This window comes from Nyctereutes procyonoides, unplaced genomic scaffold, assembly GCF_905146905.1.
Source record: "Nyctereutes procyonoides isolate TBG_1078 unplaced genomic scaffold, NYPRO_anot_genome, whole genome shotgun sequence".
NCBI classification, from domain to species: Eukaryota; Metazoa; Chordata; class Mammalia; order Carnivora; family Canidae; genus Nyctereutes; species Nyctereutes procyonoides.
In genome coordinates this window covers 3,605,893-3,629,938 of record NW_026575123.1, presented here as the reverse complement: position 1 = coordinate 3,629,938, position 24,046 = coordinate 3,605,893, and the positions used below count along the sequence as shown (strand labels likewise).

Genomic DNA, 24,046 nt, shown 5'->3' with positions numbered 1-24,046 from the left:
GCATTATGATGCCCCCAGCTTTGGTTTTCTTTTTCAACATTCCTCTGGCTATTTGGGGTCTTTTCTGGTTCCATATAAATTTTAGGATTCTTTGTTCCGACTCTGTGAAAAAAGTCCATGATATTTTGATGGGGATTGCATTGAATACGTAAATTGCTTTGGGTAGCATAGACATTTTCATAATACTTATTCTTCCAATCCATGAGCATGGAATGTTTTCCCATCTCTTTGTGTCTTCCTCAATTTCTTTCATGAGTGTTCTTTAGTTGTTAGAGTACAGATCCTTTACTTCTTTGGTTAGGTTTATTCTCACACCAGTGAGAATGGCTAAATTCCTAGGTATTTTATGGTTTTTGGTGCAATTGTAAATGGGATCGAATCCTTAATTTCTTTTCATTCTGTCTCGTTAGTGTAGAGAAATGCAACTGATTTCTGTGCATTCATTTTGTATCCTGCCACATTGCTGAATTGCTGTGAGTTCTAGCAATTTTGGGGTGGAGTCTTTTGGGTTCTCCATATACAGTATTATATCATCTGCAAAGAGTGAAAGTTTGATTTCTTCTTTGCCAATTTGAATGCCTTTTATTTCTTTTTGTTGTCTGATTGCTAGTGGCTAGGACTTCTAGTACTATGTTGAACAACAGTGGTGAGAGTGGGCATCCCTGTTGTGTTCCTGACCTTAGGAACACGACATGATATTCGTTGTGGGCTTTTGTAGATGCCTTTTATGATGTTGAGGTATGTTCCCTCTATCCCTACACTTTGAAGAGTTTTAATCAAGAAAGGATGCTGTATTTTGTCAAATGCTTTTTCTGCACCAATTGAGAGAATCATATGGTTCTTGTCTTTTCTATTATTGATGTGATATATCACGTTGATTGATTTATGAATGTTGAACTACTCTTGCATCCCAGAAATAAATCCCACTTGGTCGTGGTGAATAATCCTTTTAATGTACTGTTGGATCCTATTGGCTGTATCTTGCTGAATATTTTGACGTCCATGTTCATAAGGGATATTGATCTGTAATTCCTCTTTTTGATGGGGTCTTTAGTTTTGGGATCAAGGTGATGCTGGCCTCATAAAACGAGTTTGGAAGTTTTCTTCCCATTTCTATCTTTTGAAACAGCTTTAGTAGAATAGGTACTATTTCTTCTTTAAATGTTTGGTAGAATTCCCCTGTGAAGCCATCTGGCCCTGGACTCTTGTTTCTTGGGAGATCTTTGATGACTGCTCCCGTTTCCTTGCTGGTTATTGGTCTATTCAGGTTTTCTAGTTCTTCCTGTTTCAGTTTTGGTAATTTATAAGTTTCCAGGAATGCATACATTTCTTCCAGATCATGGCCGTAATTTTTGTTATATTTACAGAGTTGCACAACCATCACCATAATCAAATTTAAGAGCCTTTTGTAATCCCAAAAAGATCTCTTGTGACTGTCTAGGCCTGCCTTTTGCATGGCTCCAGGGGCCACAGCCACACCTGGTTCAGACATCCTTGTTTCTCCCACCTAACCTTTGTAAAAATCCCCTCAGAGAACTCAGTACCCAGAAAATAAAAGCCAAGGTAACAGTTATTTTGAGTCCAGTGATACAAATCTCCTCCAGACAAGGCAGCACTTAGGGTCTGAGTTCATTCTCAGAAGGTGATAGGAAAAAAATCTCAGCAAGGAGCACAGCACAAATCAAAACCCCAGTGACTTTCTTCCATCTGTTTGATGTGGTGGAGTCTTCCAGTTGCAGTTATCAATGGACAGCACTGACTCCATGGAGCAGTGACCTGCAGGTGAGTGAGTCAGACCTCCTCTTCCCCTGCTTCCTTCCTCTTCTAAGCATAAATGAAGGCCCTTTGTGCCCTTTTTAAATGACCCAATGTGAACATAGTGTGGAGTGGGATGGGAGAATAGAGGAACCCATCTGGTACAAGAGTTCAAGGAAGTTCCCAGAGGCACTTTGTCCCTCCAGGCTCCGCCCACCCCCTTTTTTCTCTTCCCTGCTCCTTCCCTCCCCATTAGGTGGGGATTGCAGAGAGTTGCCTCAAGGAAAACAGCCTATCACAAGTACTAAGGCTAGGCCCCAAGGAGCCTGAAACCTTGCTTAGGATCTGAAAGGTGGCTGGGGATCTGAGGCAGCTTCCTGACTCAGTTTCCTTGTCCTATCATCTGTCTGCAGCAGGAGTCCTAGAGAGTCTACTATAGGTGGCCCTGTTCTTTGTCTTGGCTGCTTCCAGTGCTTCCTCGACCACCCTGCCCAAAAGAGGGTCCTCCTGCCATGCTCTGCTCTTTTCTTTCACAGAACTGATTACAATTTACTGTTTTTACTTCTGCTTATTTATTACTTTTCTCTGCATCCCTCCACAACATAATCATAATTAGACTGTGATCTTCATGAAAGTAGGGACACAGTTTTATTGGCTGTTGTATACCTGATTCTTACCACAGTACATTCTGGCACATGGTGTGATCTTAAAATAGTATTTATAGAATGATGAGTGAATTAATGAAAATGGGCAAAGAATCTGAATAGACATTTCTCCAAACTTTAATATTCATCTGCCAACTGGATATCTCTACTTGGGTGTCTAATAAGAATGCAATTCACCCAAAATAAAATTATTGATTTCTAGCTCCCCAGACTTTCTCCCCTCATCTCAAACTCTCAAACCTAGGAGTTATCCCTATCTCTAAACTCCATTACACATCAGCAAATCATGTTGGCTGTCTCCAGAATATTTTCAGTATCCATCTACTTTTCTCCATCAACATCACTCCTAGGGCTAAGCCATTATTATTACTACTTAGGTTATTATTATTTTTTTTTACTTAGGTTATTGTAATAGCCCTCTTAACTGGTGCCCTCAGCCACCTACACAGCAATTAAAGTTGTATTTTTTTTTAAAGATTTTATTTATTTATTCATGAGAGACACAGAAAGAGAGGCAGAGCATAGGCAGAGAGAGAAGCAGGCTCTTCGAGGGAAGCCCAGAGCGGGATTCGATCCCAGGACCCCGGGACCATGCCCTGAGCCAAAGGCAGACGCTCAACCACTGAGCCATCCAGGTGTCCTTAAAGTTGTATTTTTAAAACATAAATCAGGTCATATTCCTATCATTCCTTTGCATAAAACCTGCAGTGGGTTTCACTGCAGTGGGGCTAATATGTGTACCCTACAATGCCGTATGTGATCTGATCCCCCCTGCCTACCTTTCTGATTATGTCAGGTGCCATTTTCTTCCACATTCATATGCTCCAGCTGTATAACAAGCTTATTACTGCCCCAGGATCTTTGCACACATTGCTTCTGCCCAGAATGCTCTTCTGATTTTCACATGGCTGGCCTCCCCCTCACTGGGGCTTTAGCTCTAGTATCACTTCTTCAGAGAACCCTTCTCTGCCGCTCCATCTGAAATATGACCCTAGGTCAGTCAGGATGATTTATATTTATTTATTTATTTGTTTGTTTGTTTGTTTGTTTTGTTTATTTATTTAAAAGAAAATTTATTTATGATAGACTTGGGGTGGGGGGCAGAGACCCAGGAGGAGGGTGAAGCAGGCTCCATGCCGGGATTGCACCCTGGGCCAAAGGCAGGCACTAAACTGCTGAGCCACCCGGGGATCCCCAATCAGGATGATTTTAGAGGCAAATAACAGAAAACTCAAAGAGTCTTAAAGTCCTAGCATACTGCTTATTAATGACTAGCAGTGGCTGTTCTAGCAGCACCACGGTGTCAGGACACTGGGTAGTATCTTTTTGAGTCTCAGGACTTCCCTTGACCTTATAAGATATCACCCAGTGCCCTGACATCTTTACATGACAGTTTACAAAGATAAGAAGTAAGGGGCAGCCAGGCCCACGAAAGATAACACCCTCCACATGCCTGTTTCCTCTTACTAAGAAAGAAATATTTTCCCAAGAACTTCCCAACACCCTCCTAGAGATTTTCTCTTGTCTTATTGCCAGAAGCAGATGATGTTGATAGGATGATCCCTAGCTGCAAGGGATGGTGGAAAATGGTTATCTTGTCTTTTCAACCTCTTGAGATTGGAAGGCAAGGGAGAAGTTAGGAATGGCCATTGGGTGACCAACCATTCATCAATCAGTGGACACTTGGGTTGTTTCCATAATTTGGCTATTGTTGATAATACTGCTATCAGCATCAGGGTGCATGTTTCCCTTTGAATTGGTATTTTTTTATTCTTTGGGTAAATACCTAGAAGTAAAATTGCTGGATCATAGGGTAGTTCTATTTTTAACTTTTTTAAAGATTTTACTTATTAATGAGAGACACAGAGAAAGAGAGGCAGAGACACAGGCAGAGGGAGAAGCAGGCTTCCTCCAGGGAGCCCAATGTGGGACTCGATCCCAGGACCCCAGGATCATGCCCGGAGCCTAAGGCAGACACTCAACTGCTGAGCCCCCCAGGTGCCCCTATTTTTAACTTGAGGAACCTTCATAAGAATGCTAGGTTATTTTTGTTTTTGTCTTTGTTTATTGTTGCTGTTTGTTTTTTAAAGATTTTATTTGAGAGAGAGATCATGAACTGGAAGAGGGGAAGAGGGAGAAACAGACTCCCAACTGAGCACAAAACCCAATTCAGGGCTCCATCCCAGGACCCTAAGGTCATGACCTGAACTGAAGTCAGATGCTTAACCAGCTGAACCACCCAGGTGCCCCGAGAGTGCTAAATTTTTAAGCCCTTGCTATGTGCCAGACAGCATATTAGATAATAAACAGAACTATACAGGAATAACTCTTCTTGAGTGTTTTCCTCAAACCAGGCAGATTGACTTGTACTAACTCATTTAATTCCTATGCATATATTATCTCATTTAATATTCCTAATAATCAAGTGAGATAGGGACTAATTATCCTCATTTTATAGATTATAAAACTGGAGCCCAAGAGGCTTAGATAATTTGTCCTGGGTGACAACTAATTAGTGCGTGAGAAGTGGGATTTACACTTCAGCTGTCTGACTTCAAAGCTTGCAAATGTATCCACTTTGCAATATTCCTATATTGTGAGATGAAAAATAGACGTATTTCAGCACAGGATTACGTTCTGGGTGTAGGCTTGCCAGATTTAGCTAATAAAAATATAGGATACCAGTTGAATGTTGTATGGGATATTGTATGGACCATATCTATGGTAAAAAAAATTGTCATTGATCTGAAATTCACCCTTACTTGGGCATCCTGTATTTCATCTGGCAGCTGTATCTGGATGGCACATTGTGAAAACACATCTTATCCTCTCTGATTTTCCTGATCCCTCTCACCAAAGTCATGCTTGTGGCTGCCTGGGTCTTCTATTGTTCCATAAAGCACTCAGCTCAGTGTGTACACCAAACCCATAGCTGAGGGCCAGATAGCAAGAGAGTGATTCAAGAAGCTTCTGAAATGCCTGTGTGGCCTCCTTAGCCATTTGTAAATTCAAGGCTTCAGGATATGTCTCCCTGTAAACCTTGCCCTACTGGAAGTCGTAGGCTGGTAAATGTGTAACAACTGGCTGCACAGGGGAAAAAAAAAACAACGCTGATTTGTGTCATTTGTCACTTTCCATGGTGTGAACATTCCCACCGTGGCAGATTTATAGCAACATGATGTCATGGAAGTTGGAGTCGGGAAGAAATGTGCACATCTGGCTCTGGGGAGCTCACGCAAGCCAGTCACCCACCACTGTTCTGGGCATTTCTTATTTTCATATATACACAAATCAAGCCTACATCACCACGAAAGGTCTAGGAGAAAATATCTATGACCATGGTATTTTGTGAGTTACAACAATTAAAATTTAAAGGAGACGATTTGTTACTTGGAATAATTAATACCATTGATCAAACTTGTCTTCAGTTCAAACTGGTTTAGAGGTCTGCTTTCATCCTGCATTTAAAGGCTACAACAGTTAATCATCTGTCGTAATGAATTTCCAGTAGTCTTATATTCTTTATTCTGAGTAAAGGCAGTATTTCCAGACCAACGTGTTTACTGCACTTTTGATGCCAAGCCTCTGTGCAGTATATGGTGGGAGTGATTTTTTCCCCCAAATGTTCACTATGTCACATATTTCTGAGCTAGCATATTGAACAGATGTATCTGTGGGTAGGCAAGAGGCTGTGGCAGAGTAATTTCACATTCTTGTGTTTGATTGAGGAGTTAAGAAAGACCTATCCATGTATAGCCAGTTTGACTCTGAATTCAGGACCCAGCCTTTTGTGGTCTCCTGAGGCATGAAGCCCCCAGGGTTGGTTAAGAGCCATGGGCTTTGGAGCGAGGCAATACTGAGGCGACTCCTATATAACTGTATGATATTGGGGAGGAACTTCAGTTTTTCCCACTGTGAAATAGAGCTAATAATTTTACCTACCTCACAGGTACCTGACACATTATCACAAAATAACTATCAACTCTCCATACTATTGTTATAACTATTGCCCTCATTGTTATTAATCTTATTTCATTAGTAAATAGCCTTATCTTATGTATCTGCTTAGGACCAGCAGATGCTTACCATTCTACAGAAAATGTGAGTTTGTTTTTTTTTTTTAACCAAATCATGTGAAAATTCAACATTATAAAAATTCTAGTTTGACATTAAATTTCTGAACAGAATGTCAAAAATAAAAATGGTCCTCCTATGCTATGAGAAGGTCTGTGAATCTTTGTAATTTCATGATGGAAAAAGAATCAGTTGTTAGGGTTCTTTGAATCAAGAATAAGCCTAAACCTTGGCCAGGAATAGCCCCAGATAGAATTGTGAAGTACACAAAGTTTGTTAGCTGCACTCTTCTGTGCCTCTTTGTGGTCCTTTTGTTTGTTTCTCATCATTCATATATTCATCCATCCGTCAGTGTGATTTGCAGAAAGCTAAGATCATGACCCTTGGGGCTCCTGGGTGGCTCAGTTGGTTAAGCGTCTGACTTGATTTTGGCTCAGGTCATGATCTCAGTGTCCTAGTATCAACTCTGTGCTGGGCATGGAGTCTGATTAATATTGTCTCTCTCCCTCAGTCCTCCTCTCCAACAAACAAATAAATAAAATCATGACTTATACAAATAGAAGGTGAATGTATGTCAGAGATTTATCAACTTACTACTGAAGGAACCAGTGAGATAATTAGGCTGGTTCCAAGAGCATTTAAGTAAATATGTATTTATAGGCTTTTGTTATTGTCTTTTTTTTTTTTTTAAAGAAGGTGGACATAAGATTGCTAGATAGACAAAAAACTGGTTAATGTCCTACAGAGCAATAAGTTCATCACCTTTTGGGTTATTTTTTCTGCTATACAGAAATCTCCATGTTAACATGTATCTTCACAATGTCTGGGCTCTAGTCATGTAGTAAATAGCAAAATCAAGCACAGATGCATTCTCCCAGAGAATTAAATAATTCTTAGGGGAAGCCCATTTAACAATGTCCTAGCATGATATTAAAAAGATATTCTATACTCTCTTTGCCTTATTTTCAAGTATTGGATACTTTTTTAAAAATCCTTTTTTTTTTTTTTTGAGAGGGAGGCGAGAGGCAGAGGGAGAGAGAGAGAGAGAGAGAATCCTAAGTAGGCCTCACACCCATGCAGAGTTTGCTGTGAGGCTCAGTCTCACAACCACGAGATCACAACCTGAGCTGAAGACAAGAGTTGGATGCTTAACTGACTGAGCCACCCTGGCATCCCTCAAGTATTGGATACTTTCTATTAACACACTTACCCATTTATTTTCAGTAAACTTTTATTAATATCTATATGCCCTAGGGATTTAGAGATAAAAACATAGCCACTGTCCTTAAGGGACTCGTAACCTTATGGGGAAGATGAACATTCAAAATAAAAATTATGATACACAGTGATAGACATTTACCCCACCCTCCAGACCCCCTAGGCTCCCATTGTTACCTAGGTCCACCCAGTCCCTAGTTTGATACCTTATCAACCCATCCGTCATTTCTCCACCTATGTATTAAAACACCTGTATTAGGGTGTGATAGATGAATGAGTCCTCTCAGATCTTTTTTAAAAAAGATGTATTCATTTATTTGAGACTGCCAACAAGAAGAGAACATGGGCAGGGGGAGGGGCAGAGGGAGAAGCAGGCTCCCTGCTGAACAGGGAGCCTGACTTTGGGCTTGATCCCAGAACCCTGGGATCACGACCTGGACTGAAGGCAGACATTTAACTGACTGAGCCACCCAGGCACCCCAGATTTATTTATTTCCTTCCTTTCTTTCTTTCTTTCTTTCTTTCTTTCTTTCTTTCTTTCTTTCTTCTGTTTTTGAAAGAGAGTATGCAGGGGTGGGGAGGGGCAGAGGGAGAGAATCTTAAGCAGACTCCATGCTAGACATGGGGCTCCATCTTACAACCCTAAGATCATGACCTGAGCTGAAATCAAGAGTTAGATTCTTAATCAACTGAGCCACCCAGATGCCCCTATATAGAGATATATTTTAATAAGAACCTTCAATACTCAGCGTGGTGTGTCATATGACAGTCTCAGAACAGGATGGGAAGACACAGGTTGATCAGGAAAGAGGTGACGTCTTTTCTATTACTGTTAAGTTACTGCATGTGGAAGAGCCAAACATAATAATTAAGCAGCCCTTGTATTTCAGAAACATTCCCCTGAAGAAGGATTTATTTCCAAATTAATGGAGCAGAGGAGACCTTTCTGAAACTTTACTTTGGGATCCTCGAACTTAGTTATGATATGGCAGGCTATTTTTTTCCGGAGTGGGATTACAGAAGCCTGTCTGAGGACACCTCAGCTACCTTCACTCTCCCTTAAATGAGGACTCTACTGGGATGCCTGGGTGGCTCAGCAGTTGAGCGTCTGCCCTTGGCTCAGGGCATGATCATGGGGTCCTGGGAACCAGTCCCATGTTGGGCTCCCTACAGGGAGCCTGCTTCTCCCTCTCCCTGTATCTCTGCCATTCTCTTTCTGTCTCTCATGAATAAATAAATAAAATCTTTAAAAAAAAATGAGAACTCTACTGTAGGTAGCCGTCGTCCAGGGTGACTTCAATTTTGCCTGCCTGGCTCTTCTCAGGAGTCTGTTTTCCCTGTCTCCATGTGGTCGCCAGTGTTTCAGCTCTCAGAGAAGACACAAAGGCTCTCTATCTCTGGGTTTAATTCTCCTAGCAGAGCCCCCTTAGAGTAGGAGTCATGCATTTTAGTTCCCTGTCCTTATGGATTTGATCCAATAAATACTTAGTAACAATTATCAATGTAAAGAAAAAAGAATAACATTCTTCTTCTGGGAGCCCACAGCTTGCTGGGGGAAGACAGAAACATAGAAGCAATTCTAAAGCTGGGATTCCTGCACATGAGGATCACCTGGGGGAACCCTGAAATTTCCCGCTGCTCAGGCTGCACAGACCAATTAAATTAGAATCTCTGGGGTAGGACCAGGGCATGGGTATTTTTATAAATCTCCCTGGGAAAGTCCGATGCGTGGCTAAGCTAGAGAACCATTGCTGTAAAGCAGAACACACTTGGGAGATGCTGTAGTAAACTACTGACAAACTGCTGTGTGAACAAGGATACCACAGCCATTCTGGATATGTCAATATTCTCCTCCACCTTCTGACCACATTGCAGCCCACGAATACAGAAAATGTAACCTTGGAGAAAAGTTAGGTTAGTTTGATTGTAGGGCATTTAGAAACTATCAACTCTGGGAGGTGTGGTTTGCAGAAAACAATGTCTCTAAAGGGAAAATGGCCCAAAAAAGATCAACCCGGAAGGATGATCCTCCAAACCATTCCATGTGCTCTCTCTCTCCCCCCTTGGAATGTTTTTTTCAGTCCCTTGCCTCCCTAAAGAAGTCCCAGTCCACGTCCCCAGCTCAAACCTCCTCTCTATGAAAAAAAAAATAAATAAATAAATAAATAAAAAATAAAAAAAAAAAACACCTCCTCTCTATGGAATCTTCCCTTCTCCTATCCCATGCAAAATTGGATCCTTGTTTTTATCTGCCGCTTAGTTCCTTTTCTTTTTAGCATCAATTATAATTATATACAGTTAGGCAGCTTATTTATACATTTGCCCTCTTCTGGGCCTTGCTTATCTTTGTTCACCTAGGACCTAGCCTAGTGTCTTGGTTTCTTTTTTTTTTTTTTTAATTTTTATTTATTTATGATAGTCACAGAGAGAGAGAGAGAGAGAGGGGCAGAGACAGGCAGAGGGAGAAGCAGGCTCCATGCACCAGGAGCCCGCCGTGGGATTTGATCCCGGGTCTCCAGGATCGCGCCCTGGGCCAAAGGCAGGCGCCAAACCGCTGCGCCACCCAGGGATCCCCTAGAGATTACTTTTAAAAAAAGATCTTTACATTTTTAAAAAAAAGATTTTGTTTATTTATTTGAGAGAGAGAGCAAGAGCATGGTAGGGGCAGATGGAGGAGCAGACTCCTCAATGAGCATGGAGCCTGATGTGTGGCTCGATCCCAGCACCCTGAGATCATGACCTGAGCCAAAGGCAAACTTCCTGAGCCACCCAGGCACACACCCCCAAAATGAAATCTTTTAAACAAACAAACCTATTTTTTAATCCCACCTCTAAAACTTTGGAAAGGTTTTTTTTTGTGAGGCTAGTCACAGGAGCCCAGCAGGGGGGACACTGGGTCCTGTTGGAGCCTGCTACTGGAGTACCCTCCCCTTGTGCGACAGCCTAACCAGTTGCTCTGGTTATTTTGGATTTAGGTGCTGTGCTTTCTCCCTTCTGCTTAATAGGTTCAGACCAAATTATACCTTAATAATCTAACTGCAACTCAAATCACCCCAATTGTAACTGAATAGCCCACAATTATATAATTGTTTTATTTTTTATTTTTTAAGGTATATAATTGTTTTACCTATTAAAAAGTATAACTTCTTTTCTCACCCAAAAGTACCCTCCCAGAAGTTAAAATAAGGGCTAAACTTTTAAATATTCTTCTATATATAAGGATCATAGCGAGAGCAGAGTGAACAAGAACACAAATTGGAGGGAAGGGCAGAGAGAGAAGGAGAAGCAGACTCCCCTCTGAGCAGAGAGCTCATGTGGATGTAGGGCTCCACCCTAGAACCCGAGGATCATGACCTAAGCCGAAGGCAGACATGTAACTAACTGAGCCACCCAGTGGCTGTCCTAGTTGGACTGTCCTAGTTGGTTGCTTTTAATCATCCAGATGCCATAAGCTTTCCAGTAACCTGGTTAAATTCTGTAGAGAACATCTTGTATGTTTGCAGTCAGTATGTCATTTTATGAAACAGTAACAGCAGAAGGACATGAAGATATGTCACTGATAAGTGGCAAACCTATTAGAACATGCACTACATCATCTTTTGGAGAAAGTGAGCTATTTTTAGATGTCATTAAACTAGGCACTACTTCTGGCTCATGTAAAAGTGTTACATACAATTGCTCCAGGTACTTCCATAATGCTTCTGTGCTGGAAATTCTGCATAAGTAAGAACAGGGCTGTTTCCAGGAGCCAGCCAGTCTGAACGCACAGATCCTTCTGAGCTATTTCCATAGCTCACATGTATGTTTCCATCTGCCCACATTTTCTGCTCGCAGCCTCATTACTTTAGTGTCACGACATTTAGTGACTTCTCACCTACATGCCCTGCATCCCAGCAGCTCTTCATTTGGGGTGCGGTATCCTTACCATGAGCCAGATTTGAGCACCCTAACCCTTTGTAGGTCCCCAGTGAGTGAAGGCAATAAGGGTATGTATGTTCAGGGGTGGGGCTTGGCATGAGTTCTGCCTCACTCGACCACAGGTCGAGAGAGGGGAGGCCCAAGAGAGCCTAAGCTGGGATCAGCTAAAACTCCTAAAACGAAAGCGAGATGGAGCCAGAGCCTTTTCTGATTGGTAGTCCAGTTTTCCTGCCAATGCACAAGTCCTCCTCGCTGGCAAACGACAACCAGTCTAAGTGTCAAATAAGATTGTTAGCCTTAGGAGCTGCTCTTTGTAACACCATTTTAACAGGAGGCCTCATTCTTCTTTCCTTATCCAGAACTAAGAGGGAAAAAGTGAGTATGGTTTTTGCTCACAGAATGGATAACAGCAAGCCGCCTCTGGTTATTCCCACACTTCTGGTGCCCCTCCAGAACCACAGCTGCACTGAAACAACCACACCCCTGCCAAGCCATGACCTGATGGAACTACAGGAGGAGCACAGTTGGATGAACAACAGAACTGGCCTGCAGCCTGGACTGAAACCTGGGGAAGTGGCCACTGCCAGCATTTTCTTTGGGACCCTGTGGTTGTTTTCTATATTTGGCAATTCCCTGGTTTGTTTGGTCATCCACAGGAGTAGGAGGACTCAGTCCACCACCAACTACTTTGTGGTCTCCATGGCCTGCGCGGATCTCCTCATCAGCGTGGCCAGCACGCCTTTTGTCCTGCTTCAGTTTGCCACTGGGAGGTGGACACTTGGCAGTGTGATGTGCAAGGTCGTGCGGTATTTTCAGTATCTCACGCCGGGTGTCCAGATCTACGTTCTCCTCTCCATCTGCATAGACCGGTTCTACACCATCGTCTATCCTCTGAGCTTCAAGGTATCCAGGGAAAAAGCCAAGAAAATGATCGCGGCATCGTGGATCTTCGATGCAGCCTTTGTGAGCCCCGTGTTCTTTTTCTTTGGCTCCAGCTGGGACAGTCACTGCAACTATTTCTTCCCTTCTTCTTGGGAAGGAACCGCCTATACCGTCATCCATTTCTTGGTGAGCTTTGTGATTCCATCCATCCTCATCATCTTATTTTACCAGAAGGTTGTGAAGTATATTTGGAGAATAGGCACTGATGGCCGAACAGTGAGGAGGACGATGAACATTGTCCCAAGGACAAAAGTGAAAACTATCAAGATGTTCCTCATTTTGAATCTGTTGTTTTTGCTCTCTTGGCTGCCTTTCCATGTAGCTCAGCTGTGGCACCCCCACGAACGAGACTCCAAGAAAAGTTCCCTTGTTTTCACGGCTATCACATGGATATCCTTTAGTTCTTCAGCCTCTAAACCTACACTGTATTCCATCTATAATGCCAACTTTAGGAGAGGAATGAAAGAGACTTTTTGCATGTCCTCAATGAAGTGTTACCGAAGCAATGCCTATACTATCACAACCAGTTCAAGGATGGCCAAAAAAAACTACGTTGGCATTTCAGAAATTCCTCCCACGGCCAAAACTATAACCAAAGACTCGATCTATGATTCATTTGACAGAGAAGCCAAGGAAAAAAAGCTCGCTTGGCCCATTAATTCAAATCCACCAAATACTTTTGTGTAATTTCGCAGAATTCTTTCAATTATTGTTATGTGCCAGAGATTAAAAAGCTTTAACTCTAAAAACAGAAGCTATTTATGTTTTTTTCCAACCAATTTGCTGAAGGAAATGTTTTATTATGTAAAGTGCATTTAATTATTGATTATAATTTCTGTGGTTTTATTTTGGTTGCTTTTTGTTTTAGAGGAAGCTTTTACCTTGAGCTATGCTCAATAGTCCTTTTACTATATTAGTTACATGCATAAAAAACCAGAATGCTTTCCTACATTATTAGGTCCAAAAAGCATAAACCATACACACAGTCTTTGATTCATGACTCAAGTTAGTTTTATTCTATCTCTTTTTTCTTCTCCCTACTGAAATTTTGTAACTGTGAGCTTCTGTTCCAAATGAAATCTTTTGTGTCACATGTCTCAGAGATGTGGATTTCTCTAAGTAACATTGAGGGAGTATTAATATTGTGTGTGTTTTTACATCACCTTCTTCCAAGTAACCACCACTGCCCAGATCTCCTGTGGATGGAATATACTAGAACTTGCTGGGAAGTCTTCTGTGATTGAATTTTAATCAGGATTATTAGGGAAAGAAAACTGATAAAGTTGCCTAATAGCCTCCCCCTGCCCCCTAACCTAAGCAATGATGATGCCCTGAAAATTCTGAAGTCAACATGGTGTTTTTCTCACATCTGTGTCCCATCTAGGCTGTGTCTGGGACGTTTACTTCCCATTTTTGAGTTAAACTCAAGCCAATGAATAGGTGTCCTTGCTGGGCAAACCCAGAAAATGCCAACGGGAGAAACAACAGATAGCATTTCTCTAGACTCTGCAGTTCAGGCAGAGGTCTTTGGCTGCCCAGGCCTACCCTATACACAAAGATAGCAAGGACAAGGAGCATCTTCTTCATTCTCCTAGAGACTCAGACATGAGCCCATTTACCCAGCCAATGCCTCTTTGCCCTCTTCTCCCTCCAGGATACTTCACACCCTTCCCAAGCCTAAACTCTTTGCCTGTGATATCTCGAGGTTTTCTTCTCTGTTTGTCAGATTTCTTATATTTCAAATCTAGGGCCAACACATTTTAGAAACATTCTTAATTAAATAATCAAAGGCTTACTGGCAAGACTGGTATGCATTTTCACATCCCAGTTAAGAGCCGCAAATAATAATTACAATTCAGCGATTTTACCTGCATTATCTCATTTTATCCTCTCAAAAGAATTATTTTTTATTTAAAGATTTTATTTATTTATTCATGAGAGACACAGAGAGACAGAGACACAGGCAGAGGGAGAAGCAGGCTCCACGCAGGGAGCCCGATGTGGGACTCAATCCTGGGACTCCAGGATCACGCCCCGGCCCAAAGGGAGGCATTCAACCACTGAGCCACCCAGGCATCCCTCTCGAAAGAATTCTGCGATGTATTTGTCATCTCTGCTTCACCGATGGGGAAATGCCGTGGTGTGTGACTTGCCCACATTAGAGTGACGGGGCTGGAAATCACACTCAGGTCCTCCAGCTGCAAGTATGTCAGTCACTCTTTTCTTGGACATTACAGAAGTCTCTCGAACACGTGAGTGACCACCCCCAGGCAGGCCTCATTGGGCCTCCTGGCTGCTGCCTGGGTGGAAATCTAAGGTCTAAGAGAATCTGGCCATTCTTAAAAAGAGAGTCTAGGTGAAATTTAATGAGCTGACCCTCACCCTTTCTTTGGTTGTGGATAGGTTTTAGACTTGTGGTGCTGAGTATCAGAGACACAATCACAGGGAAATGAGATAAGACTGGGTTTGATATTCAGGGCTAGGAACAACCACCATAAAATATCTCATTTACAAAACATCTACAGAGCTGATGTTTTTAAGTGGAGGTGCTTCCTTCAATCAATAGATTCAAGAGATAGAACATCTCATATTTTTCTTCCTTTTCTTTTTCCTCCTCAATTATCCCATCAGCAGATGGCAGTCGAAAATGACAAAATGAGCTAGACCACTCTCTTACTTGGCCCTTGAATTCTGTGGTTCAGACCTGTTAAAAAAGAGAGAAGACTGCATTCTTGTCCATTTTTTTGTGTCCGTTATAAAAAATACTCAATTTAAATGGACATTTTATTTATTTGATCCATTTAAATGGAAAAATTTTTTTGGAATTTTTTAAAAAGATTTTATTTATTTGAGAGAGAGAGAGCACAAGCAGGGGGAGGGGCAGAGGGAGAAGCAGGTTCCCCACTGAGCAAGGAGCCCGATGTGGGGCTCAATCATGAGGCTCAATTGGGCTGGAGCAGGAAGCCTGATGTGGGGCTCCATCATGGGGCTGGGATCATGACTTGAGCTGAAGGCAGCCAGTTAACCAACTGAGCCCACCCAGGTGTCCCTAAATGAAATATTTTTAAAAGAGTGCAAAAAGTTAAATTTGATTTACCTCAGTTTTATGTTGATATATATTTTTAGATTTCATTTTAAACTAAAAGAGACTAGATGAATATAAGCTCCATTCTATCTCTAACGTTCTGTGAATTTACCCCAGTAGATGGAAATTGGAGACAATTTCATACAAACTCTTGTTATAGAAAGTAGGTTTTTTTTTTTAAGATTTTATTTATTTATTCATTAGAGGTAAAGAGAGAGGCAGAGACACAGGCAGAGGGAGAAGCAGGCTCCATGCAGGGAGCCCGACGTGGGACTCGATCCCGGGTCTCCAGGATCACGCCCTGGGCTGCAGGCGGTGCTAAACCGCTGAGCCACCGGGGCTGCCCCCGAAAGTAGTTTTTTTTTTTTTTAAGAATCCCCCAAATAATGACAAAAGTGTCAACCAAATCATACTCTTGTGACATACGATAATTCAGCTGTATTGTCTTAGCATGTTGATAATTCACTGTATTTTGGTTTGGGTTGTTTGATACTCAGGGTTCCTGTTTTACTTGATCCTGAAATCAGAGGAAACTTATGGATATAATGCACAGATCCATGAAGATTCCCATAAGTCCCAACAGGACAAGAACAGCATTCACCATAATTCATATTTGGCTGGCAAGAACCAGAGTTAAATCAACAGTGAGGCAGGTTATTGGAGAGAGTGAAAAATTACCCCGGTCTCCATACAGGAGTGTAATGAGGCACACTGGGAATCTGGATTTATGTAGCCTCCAAACAGGACTTGAAAAGTAATGTGAAGCTGGGTCCAGAGTAGAGACAATCCTTTAGCTGGCTTCCAGAGATTGTCAAAAGGAAGGGACAGGGATTCATCCTTTGAGGTGGAATTCGAATTCCTTTTTCTCTTCTATAGAAATCTTCAGTGAACCCATTAATCCAACCAGCCTGCTGCTGAAAGTCCACAAGTACATCCTGCTCAGATGTGCTTCCCTGTTGACCTTACCTCACAGATTCTTACCCAAGACACCTGGAGCTGATTTCCTGGGCCAGAATTCCTTGCTTGGGAAGGACAGTTTTACCCAGGGGGACTCCTGGTATGTAGGAGCAGAGGCATTTGCCACATAAGGTTGGCAATTTTGCCTCTCGTGGTAGGCACAGGTTTTTCCCTTTACCCCTGCAGCCTTGCTGCCACCTGCTCAGAGTCACTGTGAAGCAACATAACCAAAGTCTGTTGAAGCTGCTTGACCAAGATCAGCTTCGAGGATAAGCTCTTCTGGAAGAACTGCGTGTAAAAGCAGCAAAGAATTAGAGATTTGGGGATAGAAGGGACTTTGAGAGACCCAGCCCATACCCCTTGTTTAGAAGGAATTACAACCAAGAGAGGTCAAATTAGGGGTGACCTAAAATGCCTTCCACCAACCAGTCCAGCATTCTTCTAATTTCATCCATCCTGCTTGCCGTGGCATGATTCATCTATTGGAGAAAAAAACCCTCACTGTGTGCAGAAGAGTACAAGAGAATAAACAATCCCTCACTGTTCACTAACCTGCTAATTCATCTGGAACAGAGACCATCTCAGAGCTCTCTAATGAGAGAACAGAGGACACAAAACAACCTTGTCTCACTGTTCTGCAGAGTGACCGCTTGATGGCACTGTGGCTAGTCGGCAGAGCCCACCACCGCCTCATGATGCTTGTCACAGGGCCCACTTCTGAGAAGTCACCCTGGTCTCCTAGCAACAGGACCAGGAAACTTGCTAAGCACCGAGAGCAGCTGTAGAGGAACTAGTCAATCCGCGGGTTCAAAGGACGGAGCCTCTAAACATTGGAGGAAATCCCAAAATAATCAATACTCTTTACAGACATGAAATCACTAGTCAAATCCTATTTTAAACTCATTTTACAAATGGTATCATTTTCGAAAAATGCCATCAGACACCAGACTAGCAATGGTGCCGCCCACACTTAACGGGGGCCTCTTTCTATCTTTTCTGCTCCCTTTACCATTTCACTCTGAGGATTCATGGTCCTTTTCATAGCAGTGCAATCCAGACTTGCCCCCAAAGTAAATGTTCCTATGCTCCTGGTAAGCAGGCAGTTAAATTTATTTTAGGCCTCTCTCATTTCCCTCAGACTGTCTTTAATTGTTTTGATCCCCTACAATCTGGGCCATTCTGGACTTTTTGCTCAGCTGAACACTTCTGTTCAAAAGTTCTGTATTCTGTTTCAGAAGAAGCCTCTTTCAAAGATTGCATTTAAAAATTTCCCATCAACCCTGAGTTGCAGAGTTAGGGGCTCTACAATTAGGATTCCCTTAAATTTGAAGAACCTGAGATTTTAGTTCCGCAGGAAAATGACTCCCAACTAGTTCCGGGCTCTGCAGTGAAGGGTGCATGTGTACCTGGTTTCAGGATTCTGGTGTAGGTCTGGAAGCTCAAAGAACAACATCTGGTTTTCAGCAGGCAGACAGTCAATAAAGTGGTTCCAGCTATTTGCCCACAACAGCTAGATATAGATTAAAACCTCTCTAACGGAATTTTGAATGAATCCTCTCTATTCTGCTTCCTTGTTATATCTTCCAAAGAATAGTCTCTTTAAGAAGACTATATTCTGCTAGTAGGACCCTTGGTGTGCTAAGATAAGGATATGGCAAAGATACCTGGACAGCAGAGAAATAGATGGGAGGAGTTGTATGATAGAGACATCGGGCAGCAGAATAGCTGAGAAGAACAGATGTATACTGTCCATCTGTCTAGATTCATTTACACTTCTGGGCTGATTCTCCAGGAAGATGCATTCTACTTGAATCACTCTTTTAAACAGTAGTGAAAATTATGGGGTATCTGGGTGGCTCAGTCAGTTGGGCATCCAACTCTTGATTTTGGCTCAGGTCGTGATCTCAGGGTCCTGGGATGGGCCCTGCCTCAGCTCCACAGTCAGCAGGGAGTCTGCTTGAGATTCTCTATTCCTCTCCCTCTGCTTTTTCCCCCACCACCGCTTTTCTCTCTCCTTTTGTAACATAAATAAACCTTTAAAAAATAAAATGAAAATTAGGCACAACATCCCAGTGATACATCCAGCCAGCAAAGATTTCCTTAGTCATAGTATGATGATTGCTTTCAAGGGTTCCAAAGTCAACTTCCGTGTTTCAAGTTCAGGTTCTGCTGACTGCCTGTTTAACCCAGCAAATTTTCTCAAACCACAGCTTCTCCATTTTAAAGACGGGAAACATGACAGTGCCCACCTGTATCAGGGTTCTCTAGAACTCTAATAAGAGAACCAGTAGGACATAGATGATAATATTTGAAGGAAGTGGCTCAGGCCATTGAGGGGACTGACAAGCTTGAAATGTGTAGGATAGGCAGGCAGGCTGAAAACTTAGATACTTGGTTAGTATTGTAGTTTATGAAATCTATAGGATGGACCAGCAGGTAGGATTTGAAGCTGTAGTCTTGAGGTAGAATTTCTTCTCTGGGAAACCTCATTTTTGTTCTTAAGGCCTTTAACTGATTGAATAAAGTCCACCCATATTATCAAGGATAATCCTTATTTAAAGTCAAGTGATTAGGGGATCCCTGGGTGGTGCAGCGGTTTGGCGCCTGCCTTTGGCCCAGGGCGCGATCCTGGAGACCCGGGATCAAATCCCACGTCAGGCTCCCGGTGCATGGAGCCTGCTTCTCCCTCTGCCTGTGTCTCTGCGCCTCTCTCTCTCTCTCTCTCTGTGTGACTATCATAAATGAATAAAAAAATTTAAAAAGTCAAGTGATTGTAGATGTTAACCACATCAACAAAATACCCTCACAAAAAACATCTAGATTAGTGTTTGACAAATAACTAGGTATTACAGCTAGCTAAATTGACATGTAAGACTAACCATCACACCACCTTACAGAATTGTAGTAATAAAATGAGCTCAAATCCATGTAAATCATTCAGTGCATTACTGATTACATAGGAAGCCCCTAATAAAGGTTTTCTATTGTTATTTTAATCATCACTAACCTAATGAATTTTTCTGTCTTTCAAGTTACTTGGCACCTATTGCCATGTGTTAACATTAGTAGAAACAGGTTTTTAATGCTACTCTCAAATTGTGGCATTGTTTCTTTCTTAGGTTTTTTGTTTTTTGTTTTGTTTTTTTTTTTTTTGTTTTTGTTTTTTAAGTTCTGCTAAGATTTTACAGACTCAAAGCAGAAGGGACAATTGGAAGCAGCAATTTGAATGGAAGGGATGTGGGTGGTAGAACTACTTCTCTATTCACCTCAAAGAAAAATTTTCCCCCTTCAAATATTTCCTAAGAAGGAATGGTCTAAAAATAGGATATACAAAAAATACTTGAGAATGTAGATTTTTATCATCAATCTTCTGTTGGGGTTTCCACTAACACAGAAGAGAAAACTGAGGGGTGGAAATCAGTTTGACTGTTAATTTAACCATTCTAGGAGAGTATGAGAAACCAATGGAATGGGACCTAAGTCACTATTGACCGTGGTTAATCAGAGGCAACTATGTAGCTAAAACATGTAACAACTCTATATTTTCAGTTAAACTGTAAATGAATTATACTATTAACTAGAAACAAATTTCAGTGAAATAAAGTGAAAGGGAAGTGAAGGTATATTAAAAAAAGCCACTTGGTAATTGGAGTTGGAGGGGAAAGAAACATGTCTTTGGTTAAAGTCTCAAACTTAGGCACACAAACAATTTAAGGAACATTTAAGTTTACTTTGAAGAAAAATTTAAACTAACAAAATGCTTTATGGCTTTTTTTTGTTTTGTTTTGTTTTAAGAAAAGACATGAGTTTACTTTTACTGTTTGGGATGTTTATGAGAGGATAAGCCAAGGGCAAAAGCCAACCACTGAGGATGGTAGAGCGGAAGGAAGGGAATATTCTGTGTCTTTAATAACTTTAAATGTCTTTAATGATATTGTCAAGCCACTGTAACTTTCACTCTCATTATTGTTTATACCAGTTTCAGTTGGGTATTTACTCTCACCTGAAAGACCCCTAACAGATTTCCTATTCTCATTCTATATAGATTATCCAGTGATGCAAAGGTGGTTCATACATGTTGCAAGAGCCAGTTTTTTTGTTTGTTTAAAGATTTTATTTATTTATCTATTTGAGGGAGTCAGGGTTAGAGGGCACAAGCAGGGGGAGAGGTAGAGGGAGAGAGAGAGCAGCAGACTCCCCACTGAGCAGGGAGCCTGATGAGGGGCTCGATCCTAGGACCCTGGGATCATGACCTGAGCTGAAGACAGACGTTTAACCTGCTGAGCCTCCCAGGTGCCCTGCAAAGAGCAATTTTTAAATTTTCAAAAATGTTGGTTGCCGGTTGACAACACCATAGCATGACCATAGTGGGAATCTTTCTACCGTAGAAATTGGTAAATACTACACATCAGACCTACCCCAACCAAGAGTCAGTTGTTAAATATCTACCAGCTCACAACTAGCTGCTTCTTTTTCCTCAGCAAAAATGTTCCTAAAAAGCCATCTTACTCAAAATGCCATTGGTACCTATTATGCTTGTAGAGATACTCTGTTTTCACTTTATCTGATAACCAACGAACGAGCATTTTAGCTTGATGTTTTTTTGTCACCCCCGGGTTTGGAATGATGTGGTTAATGATCTATAAAACATTACATTTCACTAAAGGAGTGCTAAGGAAAGGGGCTCCATGGGGAGTCCTTTGTAAAATTTGAAAAAGGATCTTCTCCTATTTCATACTTCCAGTATCTCTGGCTGGGGATACCCTTTGTCCTCTAAACAGTCAGCATCTCCTGAGCCCAGTCATGCTACTGTGGTGTGTGTGCTTCTGACTTGTATTCCAGACTCCTGCTCTCCACCACTTGTGGCTCTCTTCACTCTGCCCCATTCCAGGAGGAGTGCTGCTAGCTTTAAAGACACTGCACTGGCTACTGCTAGGTAGAGTTCTTCCTCTGCCTCCCTATAAAGTCTCAAGGGCATACAGATTTTCCTTTTTCTCTCTAGAGTGGTAAAATCTTGGGGCTACTCTCACAAGGGAAGAGGCGCTGCCAGCTTTCATTTTGTATTTGACGCCTGCGTGAATGCCTCCTTCTGGGAGTAGTCTTGGCCTTTTTTTTTTTTTTTTTTTTGGCTTCCTTCCTTTTTCAATGCTTTTTCTTTTCTATATATGGCAGTTGGGGCCTTGGGACAGTCCTGGCCTGACATTTGAGGGGAATTTTACATACATAAAAATTTTATTTATTTATTTATTTATTTATTTATTTATTTATTTATTTATTTAAGAATTTTTTTTGCCATAAATCCTATGCCTTCTTTTCTTCTGGTGCTGGCAGGCATGGTCTTCTTTCCATTGAAGAGGTTGATCCAAAACTCTGTTTGGCCTTTTGGCCTGTTTGGTTGTGGACTAGCCAAGTCTACCCAGTGTAAGGCAAAGTTGTCATTTTCAGCCAGCTAACCTGATTCCAGGTTCGGTTTGGGGCTGTAAAGTGCTTATCAGGCACTGCTTTCTTTCTCAGCAAAGGGACACTGAGGCATGGCAGGTTTGGAATCGGTTGTTGTGTACCACAGGACATTTTTCCTGTTCAAATATGTATCTTACCATAGAGTCAAATGGCTTGCAAGCTAAATCTCACTGTCCAACTCCAGCCCAACCCCCAACCCATGAGTGTTTGGGGGACCTGTCACAGCTTAATAGGTGAATGAGTCTGTCCACTGACCCCAGGGCTTGCTCTTAAGAATTCAGCTGATTTACTACCTCTTAGTCATTTCTAGAGTTGGGTTGAGTATCTCTCTGCAATCCTTAACAGTTTTGAAGTCACAACTATTATCTGTCTTGTGAACAATGCAGGGGATAGGGGCATCAACACCCCACAAAGTCAAAAATCCACATGTAACTTTTGACTCCCCCAAAACTTAACTACTAATAGCCTACTGTTGACTGGAAACCTTAGCGATAACATAAACAGTCCACACACATTTTGTATATGTATTATATTCTCTATTCTTGTTATATAGTAAGGTATAAAAGAGAAAATGTTTTAAGAAAATCCTAAGAAAAATACAGTGTTGGGGGTGCCTGGGTGACACAGTCGGTTAGGCATCCAACTCTTGGTTTCAACTCAGGTCCTGATCTCAGGGTCATGGGATCATACACTGTGCCCTCAGCATGGAGTTGGCTTGTAACACTCCCTTCCTCTTCCTCTGCCCCTCTGCACCCAATATCTTTTTTAAAAAAAACATTAAAGAAAGACAACGTTGTGCTCTGTGTATTGAAGGTGTGTATAAGTGGACTTGCACAGTTCAAACCTGTGTTGTTCAAGGGTCAACTGCAATCGGATTTTTATATGGACATCTCCTAGCTGACTATATACTTAGAAAAAGAGCCCTTCAAGCTTCATAGGTCTTCCAATCATACATTTTTGAGGCCTCTAACATGCCTGCTCTTGTCAGGGCCATCCTAGCCCACACTAGGCCTTTTTCAATGGTGCGCTGGAAACCAAGTCTGGTGGGGTGGGGGAAATCCCTGCTTTGTAGCATTTACTGATTTCTATGGTGTCAATACCCCATCGATCTCTTTGCCATTTGAAAGCTACCAACCAGATGTCACTCAAAGTGGAGCTGAGAAGAGATGCACACAATTGGCTTTCCTCTAGGGAGCCAGCCATAAGTTAGCTGAAGCACAGCACTGTTTTGCATTTTAAAAGAGGAACCCTCTAGGTAGGGGAATTAAAAAAACGTATTTCCTTAGGGCAAATCAGAAAAAGGCATCTCTCTCTGGGCAGACCTGCACCACAGGTGCCAGGTGAGGAGATCGCAGGTGTCCTTTCCTCTGCACATGGGCTTTTGCAGGGAATGTGAGCTACATTTTAGGTCTATTCACCTCCTCAACTGGGTGCCTTTATGTTGTGCACAACCTCACATGGCAGTCTTGGCTCTGATTCATGACTACTCTATAGTTAAGTAAAATGGATGAAATAAGGAAAAGAGAACCAAGTTATCTAGCAGCCTGAAAACCTGCTTTATGCAGATTATAGGATTATTACCAGTTGGAACACTTACTGTTCTCAAAATTAGTTTAATTAACAGAAGGCTGTTATTGCTAAAAATGGCTTCCAACTATACCATTCCCGGGTCATAATGATAAAGCTAAAAAGACTTCAGAAATGTGATACCTACAACCCTACATGTTTAAATTCCAGCTCATTAAATAAATATATTTATCTTCAGTGGTTTAAATCCTAACAATAGTCCAAGAACTACATTATAGTTCTTTACTAATTAAGAAGCAATTGCTCATAACTCCTATATAGCCTGCCAATTACCTGTGAAAGTTATCCTCCCTCTTTTTTATAAATGAGGAAATGGGCGGAAAGATGAAAGAATTCAGGGTGACTCAGAAAATGGATTCAAGATCAATTCTTCTGCCTAAATCTC

At 41.7% G+C, this 24,046-nt stretch overlaps 1 protein-coding gene across 2 annotated transcripts in view; it reads left to right on the top strand.

The window, feature by feature from the left end:
• GPR19 (G protein-coupled receptor 19) overlaps positions 1 to 13,307 on the top strand; it is a 39,652-nt gene extending 26,345 nt beyond the window's left edge. For both annotated transcript variants that reach the window (XM_055336692.1, XM_055336691.1), the window contains exon 4: positions 11,990 to 13,307. In XM_055336692.1, coding sequence (XP_055192667.1) covers positions 12,012 to 13,259 — 1,248 coding nt within the window. In that variant the 5' untranslated portion in view covers positions 11,990 to 12,011 and the 3' untranslated portion in view covers positions 13,260 to 13,307. The remainder of the gene's footprint in view (positions 1 to 11,989) is intronic.
• Positions 13,308 to 24,046: the final 10,739 nt, after the last annotated feature.